The sequence below is a fragment of the Colletotrichum aenigma genome, assembly GCF_013390185.1.
Source record: "Colletotrichum aenigma strain Cg56 chromosome Unknown KSG_Cg56_contig04, whole genome shotgun sequence".
Lineage (NCBI taxonomy): Eukaryota > Fungi > Ascomycota > Sordariomycetes > Glomerellales > Glomerellaceae > Colletotrichum > Colletotrichum aenigma.
The window spans coordinates 3,598,923-3,619,681 of record NW_023500910.1 but is presented as its reverse complement, the minus strand read 5'-3'; the positions used below and the strand labels follow the sequence as shown (position 1 = coordinate 3,619,681).

General features: G+C 57.3%; 5 protein-coding genes across 5 annotated transcripts; 3 read left to right on the top strand and 2 right to left on the bottom strand.

The window, feature by feature from the left end:
- Positions 1–1,047: 1,047 nt before the first annotated feature.
- On the top strand, positions 1,048–2,607 carry gatA-7 (4-aminobutyrate aminotransferase; the record flags this gene model as incomplete). The annotated part of the gene is made up of 2 exons (XM_037322093.1): positions 1,048–1,340; positions 1,398–2,607. The coding sequence occupies 2 exons, from the start codon at positions 1,048–1,050 to the stop codon at positions 2,605–2,607; spliced, it is 1,503 nt and encodes a 500-aa protein (XP_037179480.1).
- A 540-nt stretch (positions 2,608–3,147) lies between these two features.
- Positions 3,148–4,251, bottom strand: CGCA056_v006843 (uncharacterized protein; the record flags this gene model as incomplete). Its single annotated transcript, XM_037322092.1, has 5 exons — positions 3,148–3,339; positions 3,386–3,471; positions 3,631–3,996; positions 4,055–4,169; positions 4,222–4,251. 5 exons carry the CDS (start codon positions 4,249–4,251, stop codon positions 3,148–3,150), a joined length of 789 nt encoding a protein of 262 aa, XP_037179485.1.
- Positions 4,252–9,774: 5,523 nt separating this feature from the next.
- SET2 (Histone-lysine N-methyltransferase, H3 lysine-36 specific) lies at positions 9,775–12,535 on the top strand (the record flags this gene model as incomplete). Its single annotated transcript, XM_037322091.1, has 4 exons — positions 9,775–10,090; positions 10,167–11,522; positions 11,583–11,767; positions 11,816–12,535. 4 exons carry the CDS (start codon positions 9,775–9,777, stop codon positions 12,533–12,535), a joined length of 2,577 nt encoding a protein of 858 aa, XP_037179486.1.
- A 770-nt stretch (positions 12,536–13,305) lies between these two features.
- Positions 13,306–14,418, bottom strand: bmt5 (25S rRNA (uridine-N(3))-methyltransferase; the record flags this gene model as incomplete). The annotated part of the gene is made up of 1 exon (XM_037322090.1): positions 13,306–14,418. One exon carries the CDS (start codon positions 14,416–14,418, stop codon positions 13,306–13,308), a length of 1,113 nt encoding a protein of 370 aa, XP_037179483.1.
- Positions 14,419–17,411: 2,993 nt separating this feature from the next.
- CGCA056_v006840 (uncharacterized protein) lies at positions 17,412–20,743 on the top strand (the record flags this gene model as incomplete). Its single annotated transcript, XM_037322089.1, has 3 exons — positions 17,412–17,888; positions 17,970–18,065; positions 18,131–20,743. The coding sequence occupies 3 exons, from the start codon at positions 17,412–17,414 to the stop codon at positions 20,741–20,743; spliced, it is 3,186 nt and encodes a 1,061-aa protein (XP_037179484.1).
- Positions 20,744–20,759: the final 16 nt, after the last annotated feature.

Genomic DNA, 20,759 nt, shown 5'->3' with positions numbered 1-20,759 from the left:
CAGACACCGAGAGCGCGCACGTCGGATCTGTGATAGATGCGGTAATATTACAGGCACGTTGTGGTTGATGTTGCGGTGTGGCTTCTGGCGCTGCAATTCTGGAGGCTGCGAGCTGCAATATGCAAATCAGAAGCAGGCTTGCGGCTCGAGGCGGCAGAGACGGGAGCGGCACAGCTAGTTGGTGGCGAGGGGAAGCTAATTGCAGCCGCGACCGATCGATGCCATCCGAGATGCCGAATCTGCCATTGAACAGCAGCTTGACCACAGCCAGTCCCATTAGAACAGATGAAGCTATTACATATTACGACGTTTACGCTGCGCCCGAGCTTCCTGCAGCAGGAAGCTGGCTGCATATTGTGTCAGAGGCAGGTACCCTGATACACGGCCGCCCGCTACAGCCAGCCGGCGTAAAGGGCGTGATTTTACCCCTCCAAGGTCCCCCGCCGCGGCGTCTTTCGAGCGTGTGTGAGGTCACTGGGACCTTCGTTCCCCCAGCTTTCGCCCCGCAATTTCTCATTGGGCACGTAATCTTGGCTTTGGCCAACCGCCCCTCCAACTGGTCGCCTGTCCGTCCCCCCTCCCATTCCCTGCCATATCGCCGAGCTAACGCAGCTGCTGCAGCTTTCGCTCCTTGTTCCGGCATGGTGGGAAACCAAGCACCGCGCCGGTGTGTGCGTCTGAACGCCTCGAGTCAACACCAGGACCCAGGGGACCAAAGCTCAAACCAGGCCGATGGCAATACACCACCACCTCTCTCCACCAAACGGTCTGACGAGACAACGGGGGACCTGATAAGCCGTGGCCACCCGCCATCTATAAACAGCCCCTCCCCCGCGCACCAGCTTTGTGTCTCCTTGTGCTATTCTCTTCCCCTTTTGCATCTTCACCATTGGCCAATTGACTGCAACTCGGAGGATAGATACGTCTCCGATATCGCACAGCTTCACCCCCACGAGCATCGCAGGAAGAAGGCAGCGTCGTAAAGAGGAACGACGAGCAGGTCAAACACCACATTAGGAAGAAAGCAGACGAAAGAAGACCGTCGCCATGGCCTTCATGAGAGCCTCCGCGGCCCTGCGCCCCGTCATGCGCACGGCGGCCAGGACACCCCTCTCCCGCCGCACCCTCTGCGTCTCCGCCCCGCGCATGGCTGCCTCCCTCTTCGCCGGCGAGCCCTCCGCCCCGGCCGTCAAGACCGAGATCCCGGGTCCTCAGTCCAAGAAGCAAATCGCGGACCTGCACGAGGTCTTTGACACCCGCAGCTTGAACATGCTCACGGATTACAAGAAGAGCAAGGGCAACTACGTTGTCGACGCCGACGGCAACGTCCTGCTGGATGTGTAAGTGCTTTCCCACGTCTCACCCTCTAGTCAACGATCCTAACATGCGCACCACAGCTACGCCCAAATCGCCTCTATCCCCCTTGGCTACAACAACCCTGCCCTCGCCAAGGTAGCTGAGACCCCCGAAATGATAAACGCAATCATCAACCGTCCCGCCCTCGGCAACTTCCCGCCGGAGGACTGGGCCGAGGTCCTCCGCACCGGCATTCTCAAGGTCGCCCCCAAGGGCCTCGACCAGGTCTTCACTGCCATGGCTGGCTCCGACGCGAATGAGACCGCCTACAAGGCCGCCTTCATGTGGCGCCGCCAGCAGGAGCGCGGTGGCTACGACGTCGACTTCACTCCCGAGGAGACCGCCTCCGCCATGAACAACCAGGCCCCGGGCGCCTCGCAGCTTTCCATCCTCTCCTTCAAGACGGGCTTCCACGGCCGCCTCTTCGGCTCCCTCTCCACGACCCGCTCCAAGCCCATCCACAAGCTCGACATCCCCGCCTTCGACTGGCCCCAGGCCACCTTCCCCCAGCTCAAGTACCCGCTCGAGGAGCACGCCGAGGAGAACGCCGCCGCCGAGCAGGCCGCCCTCGACGAGGTCGAGCACCTTATCAAGACCTACCACGTGCCCCCCGCCGCCGTCATCGTCGAGCCCATCCAGTCCGAGGGCGGCGATAACCACGCCTCCCCAGCCTTCTTCCGCGGCCTGCGCGAGGTCACCAAGAAGCACAACGTCCTCCTCATCGTCGACGAGGTCCAGACCGGCGTCGGCGCCACCGGCAAGTTCTGGGCTCACGAGCACTGGGACCTCCCCACCCCTCCGGACATGGTCACCTTTTCCAAGAAGGCCCAGACCGCCGGCTACTACTTTGGCAACCCCGAGCTGCGCCCCAACAAGCCCTACCGCCAGTTCAACACCTGGATGGGCGACCCGGCCCGCGCCATCCTCTTCCGCGAGATCGTAAATGAGGTCGAGCGCCTCGGCCTCGTCGAGCACACGGCCCGCGTCGGCGACTACCTCTTCGGCAAGCTCGAGGCCCTCGGCAAGAAGTACCCGGGTCAGTTCGCCAACCTGCGCGGCAAGGGACAGGGCACCTTCATCGCCTTCGACAACCCGCGCCGCGACGAGTTCCTCAAGAAGGCGAAGGGTCTGGGCATCAACATTGGTGGTTCCGGAGAGAGCGCCGTCCGCCTGAGGCCGATGCTCATCTTCCAGGAGCACCACGCTGATATCCTCATCGAGGCCTTGGAGAAGATTGTCAAGTCTTGGTAATGACAGAGAGCGGTCATATTGGGATAATTTTTCTTTTTGATGCATCTCATACAGGAGCTTATTGGCCCGGTCTTGGCCGGTTATTTTGATTTTTATCTAGCGTTTTTATGAATGGTCTCCAAAAAAGATTGAGGGACGTAGACAGACAGTTGGTTTGAGGCAATACCAATCATGATATTTTATGGCTCTATGAACTCTGCTCTCAGTTGTCAATGTACCTTGCCACCGCCTATCGTACACGTTGATGTTTGTCCCAAGTCCCCCAAACCAGATAAACCTCCTCTAGCCTCCGTATCCTGGAGTAAAAGCAGTTGGCCAACAACGCCTTCCGTATATCATACATGTGCCTCCTCACATGAGCGGCCTTGCGCCCATTGAAGGTGGTGTGGTGTTTGCTGCCGCAGCTAGCTGTGCGGGCTGGGTAGGCAAGGTCAACCTCGTTTCCCGCCGTGCTTCAGACGAGTACTTGGGTAGAATGTACCGCCACCGCCTCTTTGGCCTGTTGATATGTCCATTGGTGATGGGCGGAACCTCAAGTTTCTATCTCGCCAGTCCTTCCTGTGTCAAATGCCCAATATGTGGTATGGCTCGTTCTTTCTCCGATTCTGGAAGTTGCTCGCGCTCTGGGTATGGATCTTGGCGCATCTCGTCAGACCGGCCGCGGGGAGTCTCGCTTGGCGTGGACCGACCTGACAGTGTCCTAGGTTGGTCGACTCTATAGGTATAAGTGCCCTGCCAATGTCAGAACCTACCAGCCAAGTGGCAGGTGCGTACTCACCGGTAACTCTGGTACGCCCTTTTCCGTTGACCTAGGTCGCCCGCGTTTCTTCCTTGGGGGCTCGCCAGTTGTCTCCGAGGTAGGGCCTGGTGATAAACTGTAGGCTGAGCTCTCTGCCGGGGTGCTGGGACTTTCCCCAGCTGAATTGCGAGGTGCAGGTGCTGGAGCCAGGGGCGTAAAATGTTGAGGAAGCATCGCTCTAAGTTGCCTCGCCTTATCTGCCCGTGACGGCCTTCCTCTCTTACGAGGCGGAGGCGGAGGCGGCGCTGCGGGCGGCTGGTTTGGGCTCGGATAACCGTTGGACGCCGTGCCACTCTCCGGGCCAGCGTTCATCTGTCTCGGCTGTATATTTGGCAGTGGAGTTTGCTGCAGTTGCGTGGGCGCTGGTAAGAGAGATCGTACAGACATCGGATTCGCGTAAGCAGACGGTCCTTGTGAAGCAGAAGCCAGTGGCGGCAGCTGTGCAGGAGGTTCCATCGGAGAAGCTACTGCCAGACGTTTGGATGGCTTGTCGAGGAGATCACCGACAGGCTTGCGCTTCAGATCTGGTATTCTCATGGGCCCTTGGAACATCTGTTCGGTGGCTTGTATGCACTGCTCCATCGTACGGCCTGAACAAGTCTGTCAGTATACACAGACCGGGGTTCACGACTGTTGAGGCACTCATACCAGGAGGCAGCTGCATTTTGAGCCAGTTGGGCTCGGTTTTGTGTAATTTCAGAAAGTCAACCAGATGGCCCAGGTCTAAGTTGCTGGTCTTGATGACTTCTGCGAGGATCAACCTCTGGGGAACTGCGCGTCAGCATACGTATGATAAAGGCGAACAACACGCTAACCTTTTCTTCTTCTGAAAAAGGGTAGGCCATCGTGAAGAGGCTAGCTACTGCCGGGGCAAGTGTCACGAAAGCAAAAGATGGTGAGGAACACGGATCTTGGGACCGGCATTGGCGGCGTGGGGTTGTAGCAAACGAACGTCTCGGCGCTGGCAAGGATGGATCTGTCCGTGAGGAGTTGCAAAGAGCCAAGGTGGTCGTTCAAATGAAGGTGGGATGCTAATAAGGTGTGGAAGCTAGAGCGAGTGTAACGGACGGAGCCGGCGTCGTCAACTGAAGTTGCGCACAGCGAACAGGCAGATGCCAGGCAGACAAGCGCGGCCGAGGCGGCAAGAGGTCGTAGCAAAGGTCAAAAACAGCCGCCGTGGTGGGTGTCGCCTCGCTTTGCCGTTGGTAGAAGGCAGGTAAGTGCACCTACAGACGACAACAGGAAAGAACGAACGTGCAGCTGGAGATAATGAAAGTCGTGAGATCTGCGCAAGCGCGCGTCTTTGACCAGAGGCCGCCGAAGAAAAGACCCCGTCCCACGACAACGTCGAGGGGAAGTTGGACGAGGCGCGAGATGGAGGGGGTAACACAGCCTGGACAGGCCTGGTCGGTAGAAGTGGAGGCTCGAATGTTTCGTTTGTTCCTGGAAAACCTGGGCCACTTTGCGACTATGAGCGCGGGAGGCCCTGCACGGCGCGCGGTCGGGGACTTGCTGGCGTGACCGGGGTTCAGTGGCAGGTCTGAGGCGTTTGTTTTTGGAAGCGGAAGACCTTGGGTGGAAGTTGGAACAAGCGAGACAAGTTTGCCGAGTGGTTAATTACGCGTTAGGCCTGTTCAGGAGACATTCCAGGACGTCGGTTCAGTCGAGGCCTGATACGGTATGTTGCGACGGCTGTTCGCAGCAAGGATGCGAATCCCGTCGTTCGATCGAGTCTTGTTCGAGAGGACTCGAGCAGAGGACGAGGCGGATGCTGTTTGTCTTAAGATCCGAAGCGACGGAGGAAGAGGCGAATTGGACCGTCGCAATTATCAGCAGGCCTCCCATGCCCTTAGTTCTCGTCGTGCTGAGTGAGATTCATGGAAGTAAGGGGAGTTCGGAGTTGGCGCAAATGGATAAACAGGTCACAACTCCAAAGGCACCCTTACACTCTCCCCTTGTTGGAGTAGTGCAAAGTTGCAACGTCCGAGCGAGGGTGGCTGGGAAATGCCCGCACCTCTTTCGACGAAGACGATGACTGCACGAGAAGAGGTAGAGACAGTGCGGCGCACCAGAGCCTTGGGTGTCCTACAGTGAGGACGAGACGAACGAAAAAAGCGGTTGCAGGTCTGGCGTGACCGACTGACGTCGAGGGTGTGATTGCCGAAAATCAAGCGGGAATCTGAGGTGGCTAGGGAAGGCTTCCGGTAGGGGCGCGGAGAATCACCGGTCGTCGTCTGCGTCTGCGACTATCTGTTTTTTTTTTTCGATGGATGGATGCACTGCGGCACTGCCAAACTGGGCACAAGTTTAATGTAATGTGCTCTGTCGGGATGTTGGTGGGTGGGTGGGTGGTGGTGGGTTAGAGGATGGAAGGGAGGGAGGGATGATGGATGTTGGCACAAGCTGCCGTGGCGGCCAAGGCTAGATCAGGTCAACGACGAGCGATAGTTTGTGTGGTGTGTGTGAGGGCGTGGTGTGGGTGAGGATGGGAGTCGTAGTCATCCTCTCTCTCTCTGTCGTCCGTCCATGGATTGATATCAGCAGCATCCTCCAAGCCAGGTCCCGCCGTGATGCTGCCACTCCGCTCCCCGCCTCTGGCTTCCGGCGGCTGATTCTTTTCTCGCTATGCCTCAGATCGTCGTCGGCCGCCTTAAGCTTCTGGTCTGACCCGGCAGTGGCTTTGTCTTAGGCGCCCCTCGCGCCCGGCCTCTCTTTCCGTCGTCGGATTCTTGCTTTTTTCGCGGCAGCCGAATCGCCCTTTCCAAATTTTGTCGCGCATGTCTCACCAAGGCGCCCAAAGAGGAAGCAGCTGTCTGGTTGGCCGACAGCCACACCGCGGGGCCTTTTTCTTCGTTCGCATTCGAGGTCGAGAATGGGGCTCAGATCAGACGAAGCTCCAATGTCTGTGGTTGCTCCCACTTGCACCTCCTCAGCACCACAGTCACGCACCCTTTGAGAGGCATCACAAATGACTGCATAAGGTAGCTTCCTTCTCTCTGCCCATGCCTATGCAATCGACAGAGCGGGTATCCCTGTCTCCCGCCCGTCCTGCACACGCCGCTGGCTGCAGCAGAGTCCCATATGCTGAGCTGTTAGTGGCCGGTGTTGGGCTGAGAAGAGCTACATGCAGCAGACTCTGTAAGGCAAGGCAATGGAGAGAGAGCGGCCTGCAGCTGCAAATGCAGTGCTTGATACTGCCAGAGGGGGAGGGTTGCGTCAACTAGCCAATCCTATCGGGGAACACCTCCCGCCTGACTTGACTCTCTGCCACTTGCAGGACGTCATTGTCGTGGTGTCTGCCGAAAACATGACTTTTGTTTTCCTTCTCTGTCTCCAGCAAGCTTGGATATAGCATGTCAGCTTAAGAAACCCAAAGACTGATTCAGCACTAGCTGGCGAAGACGAGAAGTGACGGAGAAAGTGAGTGAATTCCATTCCCTTCCTTCTGCTTGCTGGTCGGTGCGCTGGCAGCATGGAACTCGTATCGGCCGCCTTGGAGCATGGCCTTCCCCCCACCATGCAACTCAAGTCAGCAACTGCCCCTCCCCCTTCCAACTCACTTTCTCCCCTCTCCGCTGTGGTGGCTGCTTCAGCGCGTTCCCATCTCCTCCCTCCCACCTCCGTTAGAGTTCACTGTCATCTCATCATTCCGCTTGGAATGCGCGCCTTTTTCTTCTCGCCCATCGCGGTCTCCTTGTCGACGGTGGAACAGAAAATGAAGAAACGTGATCGACAGACGACCGAATAAGGAAACAGGGGCCTGTTTAGTGCCCGCGCAATGCTCGTCCGGAATGCCATTCAGCACCCTCATTGGCCGTCGCGCAGCCAAATCCAGCTCGCTGGTGACTGTCGGGGGAAACCACTGGATTCCCTCTTCTCCAATCACCGACCAACAACATCACAGGAGCCAGCACAGGGCACGGGTTCGTCACATTTCCCGCAGTTGACAGAGGGAGCCGCAGCCAGACACTGTGAGGCCGCGCTGCACCTGAGTGGACTGAATCCCCATGATTTCTGGGGGGGCGGCCCAAAACGTGAACGGGCGGAAAGGAAGCGATCGAAGCAATGAGGCTGAGAAGAATTAGGAAACCAGGCACACGCAACTCAAAACTGATGACTGTCGCGACGAACGACATCGAGTGCAAAGGGTCGGAAAATGGTCTTGCTGCCCCAATTGCCGCGTTCGTCCACCGCCTCTTTATACTCTTGGACTTCCTCAGGCTGCTGGTCTTCTTCATCCGGCTTCAGCGACGTCTTTGCTGCACAATGAGTTGGCATCCTCCCACTGGGAGACCCACCCATGTACAACCCGTCCATGCCAATGGCGGAGCCATCTCCAGACGACACCAAACGGCACCGACCGCCCGTCACTAGCAGGGCATCGTTGCCCAACTCGGGTACGCCTACATGCCTGCTTCTCTCCATCTGACGGTACAGCACCTTGCCCAACACCGCTTTCGCCGGGAATTCGTCTTCTGCACCTCTGAGCTGTGCGTCATGCTGCTTCAAACTCCCCTTACCCTCCAGACCAGTGGATGACTCGGGCTGGGCCATCGTGCAGGTGCGCGCCAAAGTAGCTCGATGCTTCGTTGCCGCCGTCGACGTTGCACTTGAATCTCTGCGCATCGGATGAACATGCGTCGTGGCATTCCTGGAGTGGAGCGATGGCCATCGGCAGTGGGCAACAGTTGCAGTCCTAGCCAGATATGCCAATATCCTGCCACTCGTTTCAACAGGAACTGTGGCCCAAGCCTTGTTCCCAGACACTCAAATGTGTGGGAATTATCCAAGGCTTCGAATTCGTTTCGTGCGACAAAGCTCGAACTTCTCTCACTTGCTCCGGAACTAGGACTGCGGGATTGGCATTCGGCTCAGAGCTATATTTCCTCTTGTCCCTTGATACCTATTCCGGCCGAAACAACTCAGGTAGGCGCAGTGAATACATCACGGGGAGGATAGGGAAATTCCAATGGCAAATCTGGAGAGGCTTGGAAAAGGCCATGTCCAGGGGTGTTCTCTTGGAAGAGCATGCAGGGCAGGTGGATGCGAAGTGTCGGTGAGAGAACCTGGAAACCATCTTCTTGCTCCAGATAAGCCCTGGTCCATGCTTAACTGTGACCATGTTTGACGAGGCAAGTAATTCGGGAATTCGCATCTGAGTGAATTCCGCAACAAAGGCGGACGGGTGCCAAATATCTCAATCAGCCTCATGGCGCTGTTCACGCCTCACATAGAAGGTATTCAGGCTACGCCATCGTTACACAACATTGCTGACCAGTTCGAATTAGATGACCAGCAATAGCAAAGCAAAACGAGGCCCCAACGACAGAACACGATGATCCGCCCCTGCGTGCAGCCTCTTGTAATCCCATTTCTTTGATCAAACGCGCTTACATTGCGTCGAATAGCATTGGGTAGAATGCGTGCTCTTTCTGTGGAGGCATCAGTGACGTGGGATCTCCAACTCGGACTTTTAAACTTCAATACGTTTAGGTGGGGTCATTACGCACGCGACAATTGGATGGATCTCGCGACAGTCATTCTGGGGAAGCTACGATCGGATTTTGAAAGAAGTCTAGGCCTCGGAACCCGGCCGCATCAATGTTCCGCGCCTGTCGTGTAGGTTCCCGGTCCACAGTGTAGGTGTCGCGCCGCGGTCGGGTGTGCTCCACCGAGATGAAGTCGCTGTTGGTAGTAAGCTCGGCGCAGATTCGCTCAAGGAACGGAAGTGGCTAGGTTTGGCCCAAGCGCGACAGGCTGAGTGGCTGCCGTCCAGGCTCAGTTGGAAGCCACTGTGAGATTATTCTCGCCTGTCGTCCCTTCCAAATCCTTTGCGACTTCGCCCTGGAAACATTGCTTCTCTCTCGGTTGCCGACAGCCCAGTGTTAGGTTTCTCTGGGTGGGTGATTTGTCGATTTTCAAAAATTTGCCATTGCCCAATCGCAGCCGGGTTTGCTGTCAATCCTCGTGCGACGACCAGCTTTTTGCGATGCGGGAAACCTTTGGCTCGGACTGCTAACCGCTCTCTCTCCTAACGCGCCGCCGCCGCCTCGCAAGTCGTCCCCCATCTCCTCTTCCCATACCTTTCCAATCCTCTCCTGCTCCACCCCAACAAAACTGCTGCAGCTCTCACAAGCGCACCGGCCTACCGATTCGCAAATTCTTTCGCCTGTCGCGTCCGCGTCCTTTGACCCTTTGTCCCAATCCATTCCTCAGGACGACCCGATTCGCGACAATCTCCCGCCTCCCTCCTGTGCGCCCGCCCTGCCGAGGGCTTTCTCGATTGCTTGATGGAGGATGAAGCGCTGGCGACGATGAAGATGGAGGAAGTAAAAATAGAAGACGGCCTTGCGCCGAATGGGGTCAAGATGGAGCGAGAAACGAGCCGGTCATCATCGCACAACAAGAGCAACCACGGCTCCCGCGCCGTCAGCATGTCGCCTGGGGGCGAGAATACCAACGACGAGGGCGCCTCCACTCCTGGTACGAATAGCCGGCCGAAGCTTTCCCGCAAAGCCTCTCAGAAGCCCGTCAAGCGCGAAACCGTCCTGTTCAGCGATCTGCCCGATGTTCGAGAGGAAGCATGCAATACCTTTCAAGTCATTCCGGACTGTCTATATGGATCGAAGCACATGGGCTCAACCGATCACGATGCCTTGGACTGTGATTGCCGTTCCGAGTGGCGTAAGTCCCCCATGCCTCCCTTTCTGCCCGACGCGAGGCAATCGCGAGCGGCCCCTGACTAAATTTTGCGTTGCAGAGGACGGGAAAAACTACTCATGTGGCGAGGACTCCGACTGCATCAACAGAGCCACGAGAATGGAGTGCGTTGTGGGCACTGGTAATTGCGGCGACGGGTGCCAGAATCAGAGATTTCAGCGCAAGCAGTACGCCAACGTTTCAGTCATCAAGACAGACAAGAAAGGATTCGGTCTCCGCGCCAATGTCGACATGCAAGCTAACGACTTCATTTTCGAGTACATTGGCGAAGTCATCAACGAGCCAACATTTAGGCGGCGCATGTCGCAGTACGACGATGAGGGCATCAAGCATTTTTACTTCATGTCGCTTACCAAGCACGAATTTGTCGACGCCACGAAGAAGGGAAACCTGGGCCGTTTCTGCAACCACTCCTGCAATCCAAACTGCTACGTCGACAAATGGGTCGTCGGAGAAAAGCTACGCATGGGTATTTTCACGTCGCGCAAAATCAAGGCTGGCGAGGAGCTGGTATTCAACTACAACGTAGACCGCTACGGGGCCAACCCCCAACCATGCTACTGTGGCGAGGTCAACTGCACTGGATTTATTGGTGGCAAGACTCAGACCGAGCGATCCACCAAGCTGCCCCTCGCAACTGTTGAAGCCCTCGGCATTGACGATGGAGACAGCTGGGACACTGCGGTCGCCAAGAAGCCCAGGAAGAAGAAGGTCGAAGAGGATGATGAGGAGTACGTTAACAGCGTACAGGCCAGAAGCCTCAATGAGGATGGCGCACGCAAGGTGATGGCGACCCTGATGCAGACGAAGGAGAAATGGATTGCAGTCAAACTGCTGCAGCGCATCCAGCAGTGCAGTGATGAGCGGGTCATCCACTGTGTCATGCGCATGCACGCCTACCAAATCCTCAAAACCACCCTCAACATGTTCATCGACGACCACAATGTCATTCTCCAGGTCTTGGACATTCTTGACAAATTTCCTCGATTGACCAGGAACAAGATAGAGGGCTCAAAGATTGAAGACACAATCACCAAGCTGGCTCAATCGGAAAACGAAGAGGTCAGCATCAGGTCGAAGAAGCTGTTGGAAGAGTGGGCAAAGTTGGAGTTGGGGTACCGCATTGGGAAGCGAAAGTTTGACCCCAACGCCCCGACCACCAACTCCTTTCAGGAGAGGCGCAACGCAGAACGCGAAGAAGACACTACCGCCAAATCGACTCCCGACCCGTTCCAAAATGTCGATATTCCAAAGGGTCCAAGAAACAGTATGCCACAGCGGAATCCACACCTAGCGAACGGCCCCCCACGACCCAGAAGACAACACTTCCCCAACGGCCCTCTTCCGGCTGGATGGTTCACTGCAACCGACCCGGCAGGTAACACCTACTTCTATAGTAAGACTGGTGTAACAAGGTGGGAGAGGCCGACTAAGCCGGCTGATGCGCCAACCATAGCCAACAAGGCGCGAGAGGAGCAGCAGAGGCTGAGGGACATCATCGACAAGGTGACGAAGGAACAAACTCCCAGGCCTTCGGCTTCTCAGACACCGCAGCGGGCAGAAACACCCGTGCAAGAGCCCAAGCCAGAAAAGTGGCGCTCTCTCAGTGTTGAGAAGCAGATGAAGATCTATGAGAATACGGTACGTCCATTTTCCCACGCGGCATGAATGCCTACTAACGTCCTTTAGTTATTCCCTCACATCAAGTACGTGATTGATAAGTACAAACACAAGCTTCCCAAGGAGGATCTCAAGCGGTTCGGCAAGGACATTAGCAAGAAGCTGGTCTCATCGGACTACAAAAGAAACCATGTCCGTGATCCAACCCAGCCTTTGGATCAGAAGCAAGCCAGGAAGGTCAAGACCTACGTCAAGGATTTCTTGGACAGGGCTGTAGTGAAAATGAAGAACTACGAGAAGGAGAAGGCTGTCCGTCATGGGCCAAAGGATGGAGGCGTCAATGGTCCAGCAACGGACGTTGATGCCATGGTGGACATCGCCGATGAAGTTATGCTTTCTGACGACGAGGAGACTGCGTCGACGGGTAGCCCAGAGAGAAAGCGGAAGCGCGAGGACGAGGCGGCTGCTTCACCGAACCTGACGCCTTCGGATGGACCCTCAACGAAGCGCTTGAGGGATGAAGATGTGGAGGACGGTGCGCCGCCTCCTCCACCGCCCCCGCCGCCCACAGAGCCGGCGCCGACTGATTCTCCAGAGTCTCTGACTGAAGAGCAACAAGCGCTTAGGGAGCAGGAGGAAGCTCTGATGAGGGAGAACGAGGAAGCTGAGCGAGAGGAAGCCACGAAAACTCAGGGGATCTTTGATGGGCCCCGAATCAATGGTGGCGTAATCGTGGCTGGAGAAGGAGAGCCCGCTGCAGCGACCAGGCAAGAGGTTCTCGGCCACTAGAACTGGGACGAGGACAGGACGTAAGGGGGGAAAGTTGCCAATTTGGCACCTTCATTTGGAAGGAGGGCCAGCCGAGAACGAGCGAAGAATAAGCGAGACTCGGCGCTGTACGTACAAGCAAGCATATTGCATTTTTCTTTTCGGAAAGGGATTCAGCAGACCCAGAGCACTTGGTTGCTGCCATTGTTATTTTCGATTTTCTATTGTTTTCGCCATGTGGATATTCAAAACGAGGAGCAGACGGTCACGCGGGCTTGCGGAAGCTATATCTGCGTATTCAGCATCAACACAACCTTTTTCCCTTGATCGGGCATGTACAGGTGGGAACATAGGCGGCATTCTAGCATGGGGTTTCTCGGCAGGCAGGCAGGCAGGCAGGCAGGGGGGGGGGGCTGGTTTAAGGACGGCGGCGTTGCTTATTTCTCTCTCACGAGGGCCCTTAGGGGACCCTGAAAAGCATACCCACATTACCATACGTGGTCATGGCATAATGGCATATTGTTAAATTCTGAGAAATGATTTTTCTTGTCGTGCAAGCCCCAAGACGGAGGCTAATTGCACAAGTAACAAGCATGGTATCTGGCTTTTGAAATGCTGTGAAGCTCCTCCAAATTTGTTTGACTTTTCCCTTTCCTGAAGAACGCCGTGGTACCCATGCCTGATTAAATACCGTTCGAGACTGTCTAATTCCCATGACGTCGTGCTGTATGCCTCACGCAAATGATGCTCCAACCCAAGAAAAGATCCCGTAGACACGCACGCAAATGCCCTCACTCAAAGTCATCCTCGATATCCCCCACCTCGTCGTCGAAATCCGCCTCCTCGTCACTGCTACTCTCCTCCCCGCCCTTCCTCTTCTTCTTCTTCTGCGCCGGCAGCGCCTCGGGCGCCTCACCGGTCCTCATGAACACAAAACTCCGCGCGGGGCGGTCCTCGCCCCTCCACGCGTTCCCGCTCGCCTCGCCGGTGCCCTTCTTCTCCCGCACGACGCCGAGGGTGCGCGCGTGCCGGTACCCCGGGTACGCGCGGGCGTGGAAGCGGAAGCTCTGCAGGGCCTGCAGGCCGGCGTGGCGGCCGAGGTCCTTGATGTTCCAGAGGGTGTAGGGGTGGCCCTCGAAGAGGGTGACGACGAGGGTGCCGCGGGGCGCGAGGGAGGGCAGGGCGGACTTGAAGAAGGCGACGAGGAGCTCCTGGTTGTAGCGGACCTGGCGGTTGACGTCGGTGGACTTGCCGCCGACGTGGGGGAAGTTGAAGATGATGCGCTTGTAGAGGCCGTGTTTCGTGGTCGTGGCGGTGCCGTGGTGGTTCTGGGAGGTGGTGCGCCGGGTGAAGGGTTTCATTGTGCGCGCGTCGATGTTGTAGAGAATCTTATTGTTGTTGGGAGGCAGGGAGGGTTTTTCTTCGGCGTCCTCCTCGTCGTCCTCCTCGTCTGCCGCTGGGGAGTCTTCGTTCGCATCTTCGTCTTCCTCGTCGTTTTCGCCGTCGCCATCCTCTGCCTTGGTTTTGGGTTTGGGCTTGCTTCCGGAGTTGGTGATTTGGGCAATGTTCTCGTCGGCGTGGGGGTACTTCTCCAGCAGCTCCTTTTCGTTCTTCTCGAGGACGGTGGCCGTGACGTTGCGGCAGCCGTGGTGCGTCGCCAGACTCGCGGCGAAGCTGAGGTCGCCCTCGCCGATGAGGAGGATCGCGTCTTCGGGCGAGAAGGGGATGACGGGTTCCTGATTCTGGTGGTACTGCTGCTGCGCCTTCTTCTTTGCGGGGTTGTCGTTGGCGGGCTGTTTGGACTTCTTGCTGCTCGACGGAGGGCCGTTTGGTTTCCTCTTCTTGGCGGAGTCGACGAAGTGGTTTTTGTGAGTGATCTGGCTGGCGGTGCGCTTCTTCCCCATGGCTGTGATTGTCAATCGGGTGTCGCGGGGGTTGGACGAGTGAATATGTGCGATTGGAGCCGGAAGGGGATCGTCAAGGGCGGTTGTTGTCGTTTGCGACGTCGTGTGGTGTAGCTATTCGTGGAGTGGTGTCGCGCCGACTGAAGTTACTTTACCCCACAGTCACCGACAACTTTTTTTGCCCGGGCGGTATGAGAGGTCGTTGACCGAAGGTGTAGCGCGCCCCGGCGGCTCGGGAATAGACGAGGTTCAGCCGGTCTCAAGTGGCCCCCGCCGCCGTCGTCCGTGGCTGGGCTCTTTGGCCTTTCCCAGCAGGCACCGCGCGACAAAGCTTCTGCCACCCTACCCCCTGGACGGGGCGACACCGGATTATGGAGAACCGCAGGGGGTGCTCCAGCGTCGATTGGGAACTGGAGACGCGCCGGGGCGGGAGCGTGTACACGGTACCTCACCACGTTAACAGAGTTGTAAGGTGCTGGTTCAGGGACTTTGCGGTGGGTAAATGGAGCTCCACCTTGGGGCGTGTGTGTTGTGCGGTGTGGACTTTTATTTTTTCTCTGGTACCATTGGGACTTCAAGTGGTTTTTTCTTGCAGGGAGAGGAGATTTTCGATGTTGCATTTCTGTAAGGTGACGTTTTCTCGAGGGATTGGTTGATTTGATGCATCTCGTGAGCTTGATGAGCCATCGCTGAGTGAGCGTTTGGGAGGCCATCGTGTGCTGGTCTCTTCTTACCCCCTTGGTGGACCAGACTTCAAATGAGACTTACGGAACCTTGGGTGTTGAGCACCTTAGCAGACGCAAGGGATGATAATTCAGCAATCAGCATTCCAGGTCTGTGTTTGCTCTGTTGCCAGGCGCAGGTGGTTGCCTTGCACTCATTCAGACATGAATGTCAACAGATGGCTGTGGCTGCCAAAGCCAACGGGCGCCTTAAAACACCTCGGAAACACACGTAATCTGGTGCCATTGCCTTCTGCATTATGGGATCTCATTAGCCACAACCAACACCATCTTGCATCTGGTTGCTAGACTACTGGAGAGGCTGGAGACAAGAGAGAGACCCGGCTGGAGCTCGGGATCTGGATGCAATAGGGCCCACTTCTCGGACGGGACAAGGTCCTGGAAAAGTGCCCCCCGTCCGACTCGTCCGAACTTGGGACTGGGGGTTGAGAAAAATGTCTGTTTGGGAGCCGCCATCATGGTGAGATTAAAAAAAGAAAGCAAAGGAAAAAGTATCCGGCTTGACAGGATGCGCGATTACCAAAGGATTCCAACGGATCCCCCCGTCATCAACCGCAGGACCAGGCCGGATCGCCACTCGGCAGTCAACGGCGTGGCCCCGTTCCCAAAACCGTGACGGTAGCGGAAGTTCCTCTTGTGCGCAAAGCGTGGGTTTTTCTTGCTTTGGGTCTGTCTGGGGGTAGTGAAAAACGGGCACTGGCTGTTGGGTGTGGCTTTCGTCACGTCAGAGGGATGGGATGGGGGGGGGACAGGCCACATCCTCGCCGGCCACGACTTGGGTTTCTGTCCATCTCTTTGACGGTTGATGCTAGACACGGATTTTCAATGCTTGTTTGTCTGCTGCTGACTCTTGACTCTGGCGCGTGTGTGTGGTTCTGCATCCGGCGGTGGTTATTATGCGACGATGCGACACCTTGGCTTGCAATGCTCGTCGTCATACAATCAATTCCCATTAGACGCCAGTCAGCCCGCCTAAATACCGAATCGAGTCGATTCGTCTGCCGGAGCGGGCGGCAGTGTTGGTGACTACGGTAGTGAGCAGGATGGACGGAGGGACGGAGGGACGGAGGGAGGGCGAATGGGCTGCTGCTGCTGCATCAGAGGATGAGGAGAACTACTACGTACACCAGAGCAGAATACATGCCTCTGACTGAGTCTGTTACCAAAGTCCGCATCTCAGGCATTCTTGTCGGTTGGCCTGCCAAGTCGCAAATCCACCGTTTCGAGGACCTGAGCGGCCCATAGCCAACGAAGCAGGACAGAGCAAGGCAAGGCACAGTCGCAGTACGCAGTACAGCGAAGCAAAGCAAATCGCGGGCAGAAGGCTTACACTGAGCTGAACGGGCCCTGACTCTGCCCCAGAGCGAGTAACTGTGACCTGGGCGGCCGGTGGGTGACCAGAGTACGCGGCCGCACACTGCCAGATGGCAGGCGGTGCAAGTACTCAGTACCTTCCCCCTTCGACAGGGGTGAGAAACTATTTCCGGCTACCGGATTATCAGGCACTCCGGACGAATCAGCAGCGGAGAAATCCTGCCGACTCCTACCAGATTGGTGTAAGTGTGCTGGGCTGGGCCTTGCCTTTCCGCCTCGCTGTAGCAGGGTGGTCACGTCTGGTCTGCTCCTGCCACTGCACCGCTCTGCTGCGCTCCGCCTGGCCTGGTACGCTCGGTATTATTCTTTGCAAAAGGCAAGAAGGGGAAAATCGCAGCACTCTTGGTTCACGACGCACTTCAACACCGCTTTCGCCGCCCCATTCTCACCTACAGCGGTCGCTGCGGAAGCTTCTCATCTTTATCGCGATCATATTTTTACCCTGCTCAGATTGGTTGCTCGTCGAGTAATTCTCGGTCGTTGCGAGAGACATCAGTGAGAAAGGCCAGGCGGCTGCTTTTTCTTAGCCCACACCCGTTCCCGCTGGCCCAGTCCACACCCTCGTCTTTCTCCGAACAACTCTCAGCCAACAACGAACTTCTTCAACCAAAAGACTCTACACACTCTTCACCGTCCTCCCTCCTTCCCCGAGAGAGAGATAGACAGTCGCGCTGGCTCACGCACCAGGGAAGCGACTCACTGACCGGCCGACAGAGAGTCTCTCGATTTTTCTGCCGGCCGCTTAACTGATCTCATCTCTCCTACCCTCACACGTCTCATTACACACTTACCCGCTCTCACTTTTGCCTCCACTTACCCCCATTTCCTTCCCCCCAGTCTGTCACGTATCTTTCATGAACGGCCATCACCGCCATCATGTCAGACACAGAAACACCGGAGCAGTCTGCTTCGACGCCGACGCCTCAGCCGACGCCTAGAGCGACCAGAGGCAGAGGTAGAGGCAGGGGCAGGAGACCCGCCGTCCCAAGAAAAGAGGCAGCACCCAAACCTGCGCCCACAGCCGGGACCGGTCGACGCGGCCGCTTCAAGCAGTTCAGCGACGACAAAGTCCAGGCTGCCTACGAGCGTCAACGCGAGCTCAAGGCTCAGTATGCGGCTTTGGCTAATGCCGTAAAGCCTGCGCTGCAAGACTTGGCGACGCGGACCGTCAGAAGACTGACCAAGGACGGCGATTACTACACGTCAGTGCCAGAGTTTGACGTGGTCACTGATCACCTCCAAGATCGCTTCACCAAGAGACTCGCCGTCGCAAAGACCAAGCTTGGTATTGACCAGAAGATGGTCCTCGCCGCCAAGGAGATGCAGCGCGAGGCCGTGCAAGAGATTTTCGAGGTACGTGTGAACCCCGGACTGACATGTCATGTTTTTTACCCTGGTCGTCGTCCGCTAACTGGCGGTGATCCGCGGCATTAGAACGGACTTGAGGATCTTGAAGACAGATTTTTGGATGCGCAGATTCATCGCCTCGATCTTTTGGAGTATCTCCATGACCATGGCCTGCCTATTGACGTAAGTATCTTACCATTTCTCACTCGGTCGTCGTGTGGCCTGCTTGCTCACGCGTGCCCCCTCAGCTCGTCGACGGCGGCTGGAATTACAAACAAATTTCAGACAAGGAAGCCTCAGAGTTTGGCATCTATGAAGTCTACGTTGACGGCCATCTCGTGCCCTACCCTCAGCTCATTGAGGGCACTGAGGCTCACGCCCTCCGCCAGGCTGCCTGGGCAGAGCCTCAACACAAAGAAACCGCGGCAGCGCCCGCCGCCGCTGCACCACGGACCAAGCGCAAGGCCAGAGACCAGCCCGATGGCCAGCCCGCCTCCAAGCGGACCGCCGGCGATGTCGCGCCTGCTAATCACATTGCGGGCATCATGTCGGCGCAGCACGCTCCCGTCGAAGATGAGTCTAATGAGAGCACGCCTGTCCCCGAGGGCCCGGTCTCCGCCGACCAGAGAGAACCTCCGCTGCCTGCGAAGGCTTCGGAGCCGGATGAGTATGGCTGCAGACAAGTCAACCGCCCACCGGCCAAGAACGGAGCCATGATTGCCAACCGCATTATTGTGCCGCCTACTTTCCAGTTTGACGATGACGAAATTGGATATCGCGATTCGACAAATTCTGCAAAGCACGGCGCCACGGTCGCCAAGCGAGGCAAGTACTTTGGCAAGCCCAACTCCAACACTTGGCACTACGACCCTCTGCTCGCTCGCTGGGATGCACGTCTTGTTGAGGACGACGACATGGATAAGGACCTTGTCGAGAAGCACGGCGTCCACCCTCGCTATGGCTACTTTCTTCCTACCAGCAAGAACGACGCCGAGCCTCCCAAGGCGGAGGCTGATCCTATGCATCCGACTGTCTATCTCACCACATCTGGCCGAGCCATCCACGCCTCGCGTTATGCGCCCGTGGCGAAGGTTGACACCTCACTTGAGGAAAAGCCAGTCCGGGACTCGATGGCCGACATCCTGTCTGCTGTCTGCGATCAGTACGAAATTGCCGAGGAAGACATCGAGGGAGAGGAACTCAAGCAGCTCAAGGACATTGCCGCCGATTATGCCGAGCAAAGAGCCCTTGCCGAGTCCATCAAGGAATCCCAGAGCGTCGAGGAGACTCCCGCTGGATCTCCCCTCCCTTGCAATGATTCCGCTCTCAACATTGCTGGTCTTGATGACCTCGTCAGCGCCGCCGAGGCGGTTGAGGGAGAGGAGAAGGAAGTCAACCCTGTCGAGGAAAAGCCAGTTGTCGTCCAGCCTCCTACACCGGCCAGAACCACGACCCGTGCGTACGACGCAATTCGGGATATCTTTGGCGATTCTGAGCCGGCGACTGAAGCCCCGCCTACGCCCGTCATCGCCAACACCGTGACCGAGTCGGCTGACACTTCGGCACTATTGTTGCTGGCTGGCGCCATCACCGGTGACTACCAACAACAGCCTGTCGACGTGCCGATGGCAGATGCGCCTCCTCCGGTCCATGCTGCCCCGATGGATGCTCCTCCTCACCACATGGAGCCCGCCTACCCTATGCAGGCTGCCCATCCCGACTCACAGATGTCATTGCCTCCTCCGAACGCTGGTGGCTGGGTGGAGCCCCGTCTTGCCTCGCCTGGACCGGACACTCGGATTCATCAATCTATCGAGCATCAGCTACCCCCCGCTCGTCCGGTTGAGATGTCGCAGATGAGGGCTTCCATCGAGACCTCGAACGACGGCCGCCGTCACTCTATGTATCCCGAGCACAATGCTCCCTATTACGAGCAGCAGCAGCAACAGCATATGCCGCCTCCTCACCCGCAGCAACAGTACCCGCCTGTGGATCCCATGATTGACCCACGTCTCTACTCTGCGCCCATGGAGGGACCGCCGCCTGGGCATCACGACTACCACAACACCGCGTACAGCCAGCCTCAGCAGCCGTACCACATGTCGGGCATGCCAATGCAGGGGGGACCTCTGCCGCCCGCCCCTTCGCAGATACAACAAGCAGGCTCCTCATCCCGCATGCCTTTCACGAATCCTGCCCAAGACAGAAGCTCCCCGCTTCCGCCTCTGCGCCCGTCTAGAGGCCGTAAGAGCGCACCCGCCGCACCGGAGAGCATTCCGCCTGAGCACCAGCAGGCTCAACAGCAGCCCCCGCCCCCATACATGAGCTCCAACAGCGGCTCTTTCTACCCTCCTGGTCCTCCAAGACCTTACCACAATGGCTACACTAACGAACAGCCTGGTCTGCCCATGATGCAGCCGTACCCCCCATACCCCGGATCGCAGCCTCCGCCGCTTCCTCAGCAGCAATCTTATGTTCCCCCGGGCATGTCCCCGACCAATGCTTCCGTCGCTCCTGTGCAGAGTCCTCCTTCGCTGCAGTTCATCCAGCAGCAGCCCAATGAGCCTCCCCCGAGAAGCAGGGCGGGCAGCGGTTCGTCGACCCCCAGCTCTGCCGGCCCTAACAGCCGGTACCCCAAGCTGGCACCGGCGCCTATTCCCCCTCACCGGGTTGGCTGGCCGACGGGTCCAGAGTTGCGTACAGTGCAGTACGACTATAAGGAGAACATCAAGGACTATGCCCCGACCGAGCCCCCACCGCGTAGAGCCCCCATTCAAATCCGCGGCTGGAACATCAACAACAACAAGATTCAGCGCCAGCGTGCCGAGGAGAATGGAGACGAGCGTCGGGGCTCTCGCTAGAAGCAGAAGCCTGGCC